The following is a 15,205-nucleotide window of genomic DNA, read 5'->3' as shown; positions in this document are numbered from 1 at the left end:
CCTCATTCTCCTGGAGACATGGTTTTACTCTGGCCGATTAGAAGGAGCAGGACATTTTGAGCTTCCGCTTTCATGGACTTTGTTTTCACAGGTTCACTTATATTGCTACTTTTAATACCAAGCGTGCTTCGTGGGTCACCTGATATATATCAATAACGGAGCCCATCGATTTTGAGCCGAATATAGCATCTAGATAGATGTGTAGGCTCAGGAGAAGGTCACAGAAGCCCTGTCCCTTTTCCTGAGTGATCCAGTTTTCATTTCAAGGTGACTTTCGTTGGCTACTGCCCTATCACCCAGCTAGTCCTTTATCTGGTCCTACTTTCATTGAGTAAGGACAATTTTAATGAAAACTGTATTGTGCTGAAATGAAAGAAACCTTAACATTTCCCATGCTGAACCAGAATGTTAAAATTTTTTTTAAGATTTATTTATTTATTTGAGAGAGAGAGAGAGAGAAGGGGGGGGAAGCTTGCACTCAGGGGTAGGGGCAGAGGGAGAGGGGGAGAGAGAGACATTCAAGCAGACTCCCCACTGAGCCTAGAGTCAGATATGGGCTCCATCTCACAACCCTGAGATCATGACCTGAGCCAAATTCAAGAATCAGACGCTTCACTGACTAAGCCACCCAGGCAACCTTGAACCAGAATTTTTTAACACACTGCCCTTTGGGGCTCCTGGGTGGCTCAGTCGGCAAAGCATCTGCCTTCGGCCCAGGTCATGATCCCAGGGTCCTGGGATTGAGCCCCACATCAGGCTCCCTGCTCAGCAGGGAGTTTGCTTCTCCCTCTGCCCCTCTCCCCCACTCGTTCTCACTCTCTCTCTCACAAAAATAAATAAATAAAATCTTTTTAAAAAATAAATAAACTGCCCTTTATAACTCATTCCACCTCTCTTTTCTGGGTTAGTACATACTCAGACATAGCACAATTCATATTTGCATTTAGTTCCAAACCTAACTTTATGTACTCCTTTTTTTTTGTAAGATTTCATTTATTTATTTGTCAGAGAGAGAGAGAGCACAAGCAGAGGGAGCAGCAGGCAGAGGGAGAAGCAGGCTCCCCACTGAGCAGGGAGCCCGAAGCAAGACTCGATCCTACAACCCTGGGATCATGACCTGAGCTGAAGGCAGATGCTTCACCGAGTGAGTCCCCCAGGAGCCTCTAACTTTATGTGCTTCTTAAGGCATTTTGTAATGTTTCATACGAACTGTGCTTATTGCCCTCTTGCCAGACTGGTCTTCCAGAGAGTTATTTTGGCTTCATAGCTAGATCCTTGCTTCTTGGTTTTTATTTCTTTTTAACCTTATGGCTTGCTGAATAGCTTGATGGTGAAGTAAAGAAATTTTTTGCAATAGAGGGCTGAAGAATTCAGCTACCTTAGACTTTTTCCCTAACCGGTCTTAGAAAATTAAGGAACTGATGTATTATTTCAATGGTAAATAAGAATTTTTGGCTGAGTGTACTGCGGTTTCTACATTCTAGCTTCAACTATTCATCTGTAGTTATTCTAGTTTAACTAGTTGCCCAATGCTAGGTAATCTGTACCACTAAATCTAGGACCATAAGAGATAAGAATCAGGATTGTGAGAAATGGTTTTTCAAACAAATTTCCTGGTATCTTTAGCTATCCCTAGTAAACTAGTTACCGAGCTACAATAGCTATTTATAGTGCTAAATAAAGAAATAATGGCAAGAATAAATAAGTAATAGCAAGAATAAATGACCTGATGGATAAATAAATATAAATAAAATAGTAAGAATTGGGGTGCTTGGGTGGTGTAGTCGGTTGAGCAACTGACTCTTGGTTTCTTGTTTTTTTTAAACACTTTATTTATTCACTTATTTGAGAGAGAGAGAGAGAGCGAGAGAGAGCATGAGCAGGGTGAAGGGCAGAGGGAGAAGCAGGCTCCCTGCTGAGCAGGGTGCCCGATGTGGGACTTGATCCTGGGACTCCAGGACCATGACCCAAGCCAAAGGCAGACACTTAACCAGCTGAGCCACCCAGGGGCCCCTGACTCTTGGTTTCTGCTCAGTCATGGTCTTGGGGTGGTGAGATCTAGCCCCAGTGGGCTCTGTGCTTGTTGTGGAGTCTGCTTGGGACTCTCCCTCTCTCTGCCCCTCCTGCTCATGCTCTCTCTCTCTCAAATCAATCAATCAATCTTTACAAAAAATAGTCAGAATTAGGGGCACCTGGGCGGCTCAGGCGTTGTCTGCCTTCAGCTCAGATCATGATCCTGGAGTCCCGGGATCGAGGCCCACATTGGGCTCCCTGCTCAGCAGGGATTCTGCTTCTCCCTCTGCCCCTCTCCCCGGCTCATGTTCTCTCTCTCTCTCAAATAAATAACTCTTTAAAAAAATAAAATAGTAAGAATTAATACATGCTAGTGATACGAATGGTTTTTCAACTTCCTACTTCAATTATTCTTCTCAGCATATCTAGCTACCTCTTAGTAAATAGTTTCTACTATTCTCAATAGTACTAACTCAATATTATCAAAAGAAATAGACGTTGGATTTGAGAATAATGTCTTGATTAACTTCCTGGTCCCAAATATTTATTCTGGTTATTTTTACTTAGCTCCATTTAACTAATGACCTAGGTGCCACTAGATGAGCATACTAGTCACTCATTTTTCCACTGGTAATAGGAATTTAAATTTGGATAAAATGTTTTTTAGGTTATTGGCTTCTACCAGTTTTTCTACTTATCTCCACTTATTTCTAGTTAACTAGTTCCTTTGATCACCTGGTTATCTGTAGAGGTAACTCATTATCCCAAAGAGAAATAAGAAGAGGTGAGTAGAACATGTTTTCAACTTGCTGGATTCAACTAATTATTTTAATTATCACAACCGTAGTTTACTCATCCCCCAGGTGTCATGAGTTGTCAAAGTACTAACGCATTATGCCAACAAGAAATATGATTAGAGTTGAGAAGAGTGCTTTTTTTTTCCTGGCTTACTCTAGTCATTCTAGTTACCTCCAGTTACCCATAGAGAGCTAGTTTTTTAGATGCTACCTCTATAGTCTCGCTTCTAGGCTCTGTAGTTCTGAGGCAGTGTTCCAGCAAAGAATTAGAACAAAGTATTACAAGGCTGTGTTTTTCAGCTCTCGGGCTTCAAATACTTTTTCTAATCATATCCAGTTACCTCTAATTAACTGGTAACATAAGTACACAAGCTGCCTATAGTACTAACTCATTCTTATACCAAAGGAGAAGAGCTTAGAGTGGTGACTCATGAATGTTCAAGGTCTTATTTTATTTATTTATTTTAATTTTTTTAAGTACACTCTGCCCTCAACGTGGGGCTCCAATGCATGACCCTGAGATCAAGAATCATATGCTCTACCCACTGAACCAGCCGGGTGCCTCCAATTTCTGGTTTTAAATATCCTCTGGTAATTTCCCGTTAACTTTATCACCCACCTAGGTACCACTATAGCTATTTGATCTAGAGTACACATTCTTTTTTTTTTTTTAAGAAGTAGGGATTTAAAATTGTTGTAAAGGATGTGTTTTCTAGCTTCTGCGCTAGTTATCTTTAGTTGTCTCCAGTTTGGTAGTTCCTAGGTACAACTAGTTATATAGAACTAACTGATTATGCTAACGAGAAAGAAGTCAGTTATAACAAGAATGTGTTTTCACTCGTTGGCTTCATTTACATATCTCTCTCCAATTAACTAGTTTCCTGGGTATAAGTACTGATCTGTAGTACTAACTCATGATTCACACTCTAGATAAGAAGGTAGTGTTGGGAAGAATTCTTATCAAATTCTTGGATTCAACCACTTTTCTTCAGTGTCCTGGTTTTGACTCATTATTCGAATATCATCATTTATCCCGAGGTTACAAAAGATTAAGGTACCACCAGATATATAGGGCACTAACATGTAAATTTAGAGTTGCAAAGAACTTGATTTTTAGCTTCCTGCCTTCAACTAGTTATTCTTATTATCTCTGGTTGTCTCTAATTAAGTATTTACAAAAGTACAATGAGAATCTGCAGAAGTAATTCATTTTTCCAGGAAGAGATGAGAATTTGTAGTTGGTAAGGTTGTGTTTTTCATATCCACAGATTTAACTAGTTATTCTTTTCTTTAAAGATTTTATTTATTTATTTATTGAGAGAGAGAGAGAGAGAGCAATAGCGGGGGGCAGGGGTAGAGAGAGAGAATCCACAAGCAGACTCCCTGCTGATCACGGAGCCTGATGTGGGGCTCAGTCCCAAGACCCTGAGATCATGATCTGAGCTGAAATCAAGAGTCAACTGCTTACCGACTGAGCCACCCAGGCGCCCCTTAACTAATTATTCTTATCTCTAGATAGCCATAGTTTACACGATGTAGTTATATACCACTAATTATTACTAGCAATAACTAATTCTGCCTTTAAAAAAAGATTTGAGAGATAAGATGTATGTGTTTTTCAGCATTTGAGCTTCAGGAAGTTTTCCAGTTATATCTAGTTATCTCTAGTTAAGTTTTATCTACCATTCCATGCCTTCGTGACTTATTTACCATTTACCTACCTTTCCAATATCTTATTTCAAGAAGAAATAAGTTGCACTTCAGAAGAACCTGCTTTTCAGCATCCGGATTTCAGTTACTTTTCTGGTTGTTTCCCCAGTTGTCTTTAAACAGCTACCCAATTACCACTAATTATATTACTATTACACTTCAATGAGAAAAAAATTGAGAAGTATCTGTTTTTCAGCTCCCTGCCTTCACCTCATCATTCAGATAGTATATAATTCTCTACATAAACCAAACACAATAAATCTAGCTGATTATAGTACTACTTCCACATTCTAAAAAGATATGAAAATTTAGAAGTGAGAAGAATGTTTTCTTTCAACACCATCAATATACCAGTGCATCTTGTTACGTCTAGATACCTCTGATAAAATAGGTACCTAGGTATGGTTAATTCCGTATTGGACTAATTCACTAATTCGACAACGGAGAAGAATTTACACGTGAAGATCATTTCTTTTCCATTTCCTGGTCTAACGTCATGATCACCTTATATCTCTGCTTACCTTGTTACTTAGATACCATTAACTATCTCTTGTATTAACTCATTCTTCAAAGGAGATAAGAAGCTAGTGTTGAGAAGAGTGATTTTTCAATTTTCTGGATTTGCCAATTTTCTGAGTCACTTCTAGTTAACTCTAGTAAAGTAATTGCTTAAGCATTACTACTTATCTCCAGTGCTAATATTTTATTCCAACAGGAAATACGAATTTGGGTTCAGAAGATGATGTTTTTTTCTGGCTTGATGACTTTGAGTAGGTTATACAAATGAGCCAAAAATAACCTCAGTCTATTGACCCCGAGGTTGTCTTATTTCTTTACCTCAGGCTGAGACCCATTACCCTGAAAGCCTGCTGGAGCCAAACTCAAATTTTTATACATCCAATTGCTTTAAAAGTATCTGAAATAACCATGACCACATATATTTTTAAATAAACTCTACACCCAACGTGGGACTCAAACTCACTACCCTCATATCAAGAGTCGCTCGCTCTACTCACTAAGCCAACCAGGCACCCCCCCCATAACCACATTTTTAGCCATTTATAGCCCGGCTGCTTTACATACTCCATGAAATTGAGCCTAACATACAGATAAGATAAACCCTGGGCCATAAAAACCACAAGCCACTGCTGCCCTTTGGTGATTTTGACCCAGGCGCTCTCCAACATGCTGCTAAATAACATCGCCTAGACTCGCGAGGCCCTCTCGGCCGATTCCCTTCTCTCCCAGGAGTTAACTTGCCTTCCCCCCCACAGCCCCCTTCCAAACGGTGGCAACCACAAGCCTTAGCCTCCAGACACAAGCCCTGACCTCCCACAAAACTGTCAAAGCCTCACCCAAATAAATCTTGTGTATCCTACTGCCATCTTGTGGTCATAAAGTTTTCTTTCGCCGCCCCAGAAATCTGAATATTCACAACTCATTTCTTCTGGTTTACCTAGAATCCCACTGGATGCTACACAATTAACTCATTTTTATTTTTTTTCAAGTTTATTATTATTATTTTTTAGAAATCTCTACACCCAACATGGGGCTCAAACTCACGACCCTGAGATCAAGAGTCCCATGCTCTTCCGACTAAGCCAGCCAGGTGCCCCCAATTAACTCATTTTTAGAACAAGGAATTAAAAAAAAAAAGAATTTAGACATGAGGGGCACCTGGCTGGCTCAGTTGGTGGAGCTTCGGACTCTTGATCCTGGGGCCGTGAGTTCAAGCCCCACCTTGGGTGTGGAGCCTACTTTAAAAAAAGAATTTAGACATGAAATGATTGTGGTTTTTAGACAGGAAATGATTGTAGCTTGGACCAGTTATTCTAGTTACCACTAGTTATCTATTGTTAACTAATCATCTAGGTCCCCCTACATATCTATGGTACTAACTCGTTATTCCAAAAGAAAATAAGAGTTTACATTTGAGAAGAATGGCTTTTTTAGCTTCCTGACATCGAGCATTACTAGCTATTTCCAGATATCTCCTGTAAACTAGTTACCTATGAACCACTATTCATTTCAGATTTATGAGTTCTTTCAACATGAAATATAAAGTTAGAAAAACAAGAAATACAGGGGCGTCTGGGTGGCTCAGTCGTTAAGCGTCTGCCATCGGCTCAGGGCGTGATCCCGGAGTCCTGGGATCGAGCCCCGCATCGGGCTCCCTGCTCCACTGGGAGCCTGCTTGTTCCTCTCCCAGTCCCCCTGCTTGTGTTCCTTCTCTCACTGGCTGTCTCTCTCTCTGTCACATAAATAAATAAAATCTTAAAAAAAAAAAAGAAAAGAAAAGAAAAACAAGAAATACAAAGCTAGAGTAAGAAGGAAATAGTTTCCAATTCAAGGCTTCAACTCCTTCTACTAATATTCTTTAGGTAGTTAGTTACCTAGGTACCATCATGCATCTGCGTTATTGACTCATTAATCCACCACGAGAAAAAAAGGAATTTGAAGTCTAGAAGAACCGACATTTAAGCTCCTAATTTCAACTATTTATTCTAGATATCTCTCCAATATCCACAGTACAGAATCATTATTCCAACAAGAATTAAGACTAATAGGGGTTCCTGGGTGGCTCAGTCGGTTAAGCGTCTGCCTTCAGCTCAGGTCATGATCCCAGGGTCCTGGGATTGAGCCCTGCATCAGGCTCCCCGGTCAGCGGGGAGTCTGCTTCTCCCTCTCCCTCTGCCCCTTCCCTGGCTTGTGCACTTTCTCTCTCAAATAAATAAATAAATAAATAAATAAATAAATAAAATGTTTTTTAAAAGAAATAAGACTATTATTATTTTGTCATAAAATACAGATAAAGCAAATTTACCATCTTAACCATTTTTATGGGTGCAGTTTGGCGACATGAAGTGCATTCACATTGTTGTCCAACCATCACCACCATCCATCTCCAGAACTTTTTCATCTTCCCAAACTGAGACTCCATACCCATTAAACAATAGCTCCCCAGTACCACTTCTCCCAGACCCTGGGAAACTACCGTTCTATTTTCTCTTTCTTTCTTTCTTTCGAAGATTTTAAGTAATCTCTACATCCAACATGGGGCTTGAACTCACAACCCCAAGATCAAGAGTTCCATGCCCCACCGACTGAACCAACAGGTGCCCTTACCATTCTACTTTCCCTTTCTTCCTTCCTTCCTTCCTTCCTTCCTTCCTTCCTTCCTTCCTTTTTAAAGATTTTATTTATTTGAAGAGTGAGAGAGAGAGCGAGCACAAGCAAGTGGGGGGGCAGAGGGAGAAGCAAACTCCCCACTGAGCAAGGAGCCCGATGCGGGGCTTGATCCCGGGACTCTGGGGTCATGACCCGAGACGAAGGCAGACGCCCAACCGACTGAGCCACCCAGGCGCCCCTAATTTCTGTTTCTACAAATTGAACTACTCCAGGTATCACAGATAAATGGAATCATTCAATATTTGTCTTTTCGTGTCTGGTTTATTTCACTTAGCTTGATTCCTTCAAGGTTCATCCATGTTGTAGCATGTGTCAGAATTTCATTCCTTTTTAAGGCTGAATAATATTTTATTGTATGTATATACCACATTTTATTTACCCATTCATCCATCAGCGGACATTTGGGTTGTTTCCATCTTTCAGCTATTGTGAATAATGCTGCTCTGAACAGGTGTATACAGATATCTGTTCAAGTCCCTGCTCTCAGTTCTTTGGGTTGTATACCCAGAAGTGGAATTGCTGGATCATATGGTAATTCTGACTAAGTGTTTGAGGAACTGCCATACCATTTTCCACAGTGACTACACCATTTACATCCCCACCAGTAATGCACAGGGTTCCAACTTCTCCACATCCTTACCAACACCTCTTATTTTCTATTTTGTGGATAATAGTCATCCTCCTGGGTGTGAAACAGTATCTCGTTGTGGTTTTTATTTTTTTTAAGATTTTATTTATTTATTTGACAGAGAGAGAGAGACAGCCAGCGAGAGAGGGAACACAAGCAGGGGGAGTGGGAGAGGGAGAAGCAGGCTCCCAGCGGAGCGGGGAGCTGGATGAGGAGCTCGATCCCAGGACCCCGGTACCATGCCCTGAGCTGAAGGCAGACGCTTAACGACTGAGCCACCCAGGTGCCCCTCATTGTGGTTCTGATTAAGACTAATACGTAAGAAAAATATGTTTTTAGCCTTTTGGCTTCAAATATTTATTCTGCTTTTATATGGTTAATTCTATTTAAATCTCTCCGTGTAACTGTCATTATCTACATTATTCACTGGATATTTAAAAAAATAAGAATTGTGGGGTACCTGGGTGGCTCAGTCGTTAGGCGTCTGCCTTCGGCTCTGGTCATGATCCCAGGGCCCCGGGCTCGAGTCCCACATTGGGCTCCTTGCTTGGCAGGGAGCCTGCTTCTCCCTCTGCCTCTGCCTGCCACTCCCTCTGCTCTCTCTCATTCTCTCTTTCTGACAAATAAATAAATGAAATCTTTTTTTAAAAAGTAAAAAGAAATCATAGGGACACAGTTAAAAACATGACTTTTATCATTCTCGAAATTCTATGAATTCTTCACCCATCCTTGAGAAACGGGTAAAATTGAAAACCATCAAAATAATTGGACTTCTTAAAAATTGGATTGTATGAATGGAAGGTGTTTATAAGAAGTGATGACTCTGGAGCTTACCATCCCAAAGGACAGCACTGAATAGTTAATCTGTTCCTTGAGGGACTAGGATGCTGATGTCTTTCGGATACGGATCATTACGTGATTGCTGATCTTTCACCAGAGTATAAGTTAGCTTTTCCTCGCACCAGGTTCAACAAGTTATTGGGCACTGGGTATATACATATATTTTTTTTCCTAACTGTAGTCAGAGGGAAGTAGCAGGGTGCACAGCGGCTGTCATTTAGCGGTATTGGACACTATGCAAAACATCACTTTAAGGGAGAAACAGAGCCCTCAATCTGCCCTGGCTCTTCTTTATTTGATATTTATCAGTGGAGAGCTAGAGCTCTGGAAGACAGTTCTAGACAAAGGGAGATGGAGGAAGACGAAGAGGAGGAGGAGAAACAGGAGAAAGTGGAGGAGAATAAAAAAGTGGGAACATGGGGCACCTGGGTGGCTCAGTCCGTTAAGTATCTGCCTTTGGCTCAGGTGATGATCCTAGGGTCCTGGGATCGAGCACAGCACCGCCTGGGGCTCCCTGCTCTGCTGGGAGGCTGCTTCTTCCTCTCCCACTCCCCCTGCTTGTGTTCGCTCTCTCGCTGGCTGTCTCTCTCTGTCAAATAAATAAATAAAATCTTAAAAAAAAAAAAAAAAGTGGGAACTAACCCAAGTCCCCAGCACCTGCCCAGCCCAGAAACACGTGCGCTTTTGCAGAGGACCTGCAGCGGGGGCGCGGAAGCGGAGCTCAGCAGGCAGAGGGTGTAAGCCCCACAGTCGCGTCCAGCACGTGCAGCGCAAGCATTCTTGGATGCTCAAAACAGTGGACAGGTTTCTCCATTTCTACTCTTGATGTGAATTCCTTAATACAAATCTGGGGTATTTGTTCCTATCGCAAGAGGGAGGTTTGGGTTTCTTAGAGCGTGCATCCGAGCACCCACAGTGCTCTGTAAAACCCAACCTCAAGCTGCCGCTCCGGAGCGCCCAGGAGAGCTTGATGGGCTCCACTTTCCGCGCGTATGGCAAAAACCCAGAGCAAGCAGCCCTCTAGCTAATCGTTTCGTCCGGTCACTAGCCCGGTTCGTGGACTCTGGGTGCGAACGGAACCCAACCAGAGTCCCATCCATTGGTCACTGACTTGCCGGAGGGGAGAGTCGTGCTCAGAGCCCACACGGCGACGGGGATACCGTCGCTTCAGTGCTGGGGCTGCCACGAAGCCCCCCCGCAACTTCTCCAGCCCTACCTCTGCGTCCCTCGCCCTGGAGGAGCTTAGGGCGAGAACCCTGCACCGACCCGCGTGCAGCGAGGGCAGGCGGCGAGACGTTCTCCCAACGCGTCTCCCAGGGCTCGGGAGAGCTGTGGGAAGTTTCCTTCCCCACCCCTTCCCCGCCCCCGGCTGGCTGGCACCACCCACCACCCCCCACGCCAAGGCAGTGCCCCGCGGGAGTCGGGAGTTGTCGCCCCCCCCCCCCGCGCGCGCCCCCTGGCGGTAGCACCCTTCCGGCAAACGCTCCGCCTACTTCGTGGCCACGCCCCGGCCTCGTGCTCGCCCCGACAAGTCCCGCCCACCACACACCTGGCCGTTGGAAGTAACGGGGATCGACGGCGTCTAAGAGCGCGCGGACGTTGAAGCTGAGGTAGAGGCGTAGTAAACCGCACCCCGCACAGAGACAGGCCCGGACCCCGGAGTCTCCGCGGGCCGCCGCGCGAGTCTGTGGAGGCGTTCTGGACATGGAGCCTCCGCCCGAGAGCAGCCAAGAGGGCACCGCTTGCCGCAGCCTGGAAGTCGATGAACTTGGAGGAGAACCGTTGGGTGAGTGCGCGAACCGGGACGCGGGTTTGGCGAAGTCTACGAAACGGCCTTTCCCCGGGGGAGGCGAGTGGACGGGACGCCGCAGTGGCGCGGCAGATGTCGCCGCTCTCAGGTCGCCGTCCCACGCGCCCTGGGCTCCAGCGCCCTGATCTCTCTTTTCTTTTCCAGATACGAAGCCTGCGGTGGTCTCCGTAACGGGAGGAGACGTCGAGAAGGAGCTCTGGCCCGAACCTGAGCAGGAAGCCGCGACAGGAGAAGAAAGCCACGGTGGCGCGGGAGCAGCGGGCCCCGTGGACGACGAGAACCACACGGGCGGCGGCTGCGGGCAAGAGCCCCCGCAGCAGCAGCAGCAGGACGAGGCCCAGGCGGCCGCCGAGGGGCCGCAGCCCCAGGAGCGGCAGCAACGCCTCCACCGCAGCGCGTTCCCCCGGCTAGAACTGAAGGAGCTGGAGAGCGTTTTCCAACGCACTCAATACCCCTACGTGTTCGGGCGGTGAGTGGCTTGCTCTGGCGCCCCCCCCCCCCATCTCTAGGACCCTCGGGGACGCCCTGGGCTCTCTCCCAGGTCTCTCTCCCCGCCTCCAAAGCCAAAGCTACCTAGGGGGCCTCGAGCTCTTTCCAAGGTGGGGACGATGCCCCCGTGGGCATCAAGGTAAATATTTTCATGCAGTATATAAACGAATCGTCAGGAAACTCTCGGGTCGGGCTCCTGTTTTTGTAAATAACATTCTATTGGATCACGATCGCGATCAGGATCAGGAGTGACATCAGGGTGCAAAATGAGGCGCGGTTGTGCGAGTGAAGGGGTGGATCTTGCCTTTATTTAACATTCTGATAATTTGGTGGTCCCGGAATTTTTTGTGCATTAGTCTTGACTTTTAAATACTACATTAAAATTGTTAATCTTGAATTCTGAAGTTTTTCAAGGTACCCTTAAATTGTGTACACAAAGGAAGATTGTCCCTAAAGCAAGCCCGGCCTTGGGTATTAAAGAAATGTGTGCTGGGGAGTTGGGGGGAAATATAAATTTAAAAACAAGCATGAAATGTACATTGTATATCTCATTTCATCCACAACTCCAGATACTAAATATTTGCAATTTTCTTCCCTCAGAAAGAAGCTTTCCATACCCATAGATGTGATGGAAGTCCGTAAACCTGAAAAAAGCGATTCGGCTGGGCAGCCATTCTAAAACCTGCTTCAGGAGTTAAAAGCTTTTGTTCTAGACATTCTCAAGTTGTTTTGGTTGCCTTTTCCATGTTTGGGTAGTAAGTTTTGAATTTTAGGGCTTTGGTGAGTGGAAAATGGGATAAGTAAATCCCACTTTATGGAAGTTGCCCATTACCGTTAAAGGAAAACAATAAAATAAAAGAGAATTAAACTGCTTGTCTTGTTTCCTGCACAAAATTAAATATAAATAAAGTTCAGCTCTTTCTAACGAGTATCATTCAGGGAGCAATTCTGGGTGGAGTCATGTTGGGGCTGGGTCAAATCTGGGAAGTATACACATTAACACAAGAAGACCTAGGCTAAGAGAGGATTAGACTATATTGTTATTTTTAATTTTTATTTTTTTAAAGATTTTATTCATTTGAGAGAGAGAGCAGGGGGAGGGGCAGAGGGAAAGGGAGAAGCAGACTTCCCACTGAGTGCCAGAGCCTGATGGGGGGCGGGGGCTTGATCACAGGATGCTGAGATCATGACCAGAGCTGAAGTCCCATGCCACCCGGGTGCCCCTGTACTGTTATTTTAAATATTTAAAACCAGGCATAAGTTCTTAGCTAAATCCACAAAAAAAGTGGATTTATAAATATTCAGGCCTTGGGGTAAGGGAATTATTCCCACACAGAGAACACACTATATGAGTAATGTCTGTTCATTTACACCGAGACTGATGCAGGGAGATAGCTTTTATTTCTTGTTTTTTAAAAGAATTAATTTTTAAAAGATTTTATTTATTCTTTTGAGAGAGAGAGAAAGCACAAGAGCGGGGAAGGTCAGAGGGAGAACCAGACTCCTCGCTGAGCGGGGAGCCCAAATCGGGGCTTGATCCAGGAATCCTGGGACCCTAGGATCATGACCCGAGCTGACGGTAGATGCCCAACCAACCAAGCCACCCAGGTGCCCCATAAAGACTTTATTTATTTGAGAGAGCGCATGAACAGGGGGAGGGGTAGACGGGGGAGAGTGAGAGAGAATCTCAAGCAGAATCCCCACTGAGTTGGGAGCCCAACACCAGCTCCATCTCACAACCCTGAGATCATGACCAAGATTCAACCAATAGACTCAACTGACTGAGCCACCCAGGTGCCCCCCAGGGAGATAAATTTCAAGTCCAAGTGCCTGGTTCTCCTGTTGTTGCTTTAGTCTGTAGTAAAGCACTGTAGACAGTGGCAGCCCTACCTTTTAATTTTCTGAAATACTTTCATGTGTTAGCCTGAAAACATTGCTTAAAATACATTATAGTGGAGGTTGGAGGAAACTGGACATTTGTCTAAAAATTGAAGCAAATGAGAACAATTTTTATGCTAAAACCTGGGAAATAACAATCTTGAAAAAAGTTTCACTGAGTTAAGAAGAGTGAAAAGGTTAGAGAAGAATTGCATACAAACATACCTTGTAGATATGGCACAAATCGAACTTCATGAGTGAATATTCTCAAGGAATTTCTAAGGATATGTTTTTCGATGGTACTATTTTGAAGAGATGGGTTTTATGGAATTTGGTGTTGGTGGCGAGGCTTTCAATTTAGGCCAGATTCTTACCTGTGTTAATTTGAAATAGTTTTTCACTTGTTCAGGCAGTAATGTCTAATTTGTAGGTCAAAAGACTACCATTTGAGACCAGAGAAAATCATAAGTTATCTTAAGAGAGTATTGGTGAAAACCAAAATCCAGGATGAGTTATTAGCTTTGTCCCATGGTATGCATATGAGTGTAGTCGCGGAAATGGGATACAGATCTGGCAGTCTTGAGTTTTAGTGAATTCAGACCCAGTTTGTCTAAATTTTCCTTAACTCTACAGGCTAAAATATCAAGGCAGTATCCGGAGCGTCAGCAACTCTTATGTTCTAGGAAGAAGCCACAATGCCCAGGACTTCCTTGTCAGGTCATCTTTGTAACTCTCAAGAGGTTTTCCGAAGATGAATAACCCCTTAGATATCTTTGAGGGAAACCTGTTTTAAAATCCAACCTGCTCCTATTGAATATTTACTTTAGACTCCGGAAGCTTTTATCACGTTCAGCTTCCCCCACAACCAGGACAACACTGCCCCTAGATTGTCGGGGGCAGAGGCAGCTGGACACTGATGGTCTGCTGTCAAGATACCGACATTTCTTCATCTTGTTACCAGGCTTAGCGGCAGCAGAAGATACTGGTGCAGTTCATCAGCTAGACCCACATTCAAGAGCTGGAAAAACCATTAAAGAATATTAAAGGTGGGAGGAGAGAGACAAGGCAGGAATTACAGTCAAAAGCTTAGCACGTAGTAGATGCTCTCTAAGGGTAAACCGAAGAAGAGGCTGCAGTGGTAACTTTCTTAAAATATTTTACTAATAAAAAAATAGGTTCTCCCACTGGAGTTTAATATCTCAGTGGCATAAAGAGTTGTATGTTGTGGGGTTGTTTTTCTTTTTTTCTTTTTTGTTTTTTAAAGATTTATTTATTTGACAGAGGGAGAGAGTGAGACAGAGAGCACAAGCCGGGGGAGCAGCAGGCAGAGGGAGAAGCAGGCTCCCCAATGAGCAAGGAGCATGATGCGGGACTCGATTCCAGGACCCTAGGATCATGACCTGAGCTGAAGGCAGACGCTTAACTGACTGAGTCACCCGGGTGCCCCTGTGGTTGTTTTTTTTTTTTTTTTTAAGATTTTATTTATTTATTTGAGAGAGAGTGAGCACAAGCAGGGGGGAGTGGCAGAGGCAGAGGGAGAAGCAGGCTCCTGGGAGCCTGAGGCTGGGCTCGACCCCAAGACCCCAGGATCATGATCTGAGTCAAAGGCAGATGCTTGACCAACTAAGCCACCCAGTCTCCCCTATTTATAATATTCTTAGTTGATCTAACAGATAATGGTTTGTTCAAAAGAATAATAGCAAAAATGTATTCAGTAATTATAGCATATGGATAAGTGAAGGGAATGACAGCACAGTTATACAAGACAGGAGAAAGGAACTGGCCACACTCCGCATAAGGTACTTGTGCTACCAGTGAAATGATCTAGTGTTTCTTGAAAGTGGACTTATT

The 15,205-nt window shown here is 44.0% G+C and overlaps 1 protein-coding gene and 1 long non-coding RNA gene across 3 annotated transcripts in view; one reads left to right on the top strand and one right to left on the bottom strand.

The window, feature by feature from the left end:
• LOC125281835 (uncharacterized) overlaps positions 1 to 15,205 on the bottom strand; it is a 358,739-nt gene that overhangs the window by 336,682 nt on the left and 6,852 nt on the right. The gene's annotated exons all lie outside the window — the stretch shown is intronic.
• On the top strand, positions 10,658 to 12,343 carry LOC125281832 (rhox homeobox family member 1-like). The gene is made up of 3 exons (XM_048215767.2): positions 10,658 to 10,963; positions 11,132 to 11,456; positions 12,077 to 12,343. Exons 1-3 carry the CDS (start codon positions 10,882 to 10,884, stop codon positions 12,153 to 12,155), a joined length of 486 nt encoding a protein of 161 aa, XP_048071724.1. The 5' UTR covers positions 10,658 to 10,881; the 3' UTR covers positions 12,156 to 12,343.

Source organism: Ursus arctos, chromosome X, assembly GCF_023065955.2.
Source record: "Ursus arctos isolate Adak ecotype North America chromosome X, UrsArc2.0, whole genome shotgun sequence".
Lineage (NCBI taxonomy): Eukaryota > Metazoa > Chordata > Mammalia > Carnivora > Ursidae > Ursus > Ursus arctos.
This window is presented reverse-complemented; position numbering and strand designations above follow the sequence as displayed.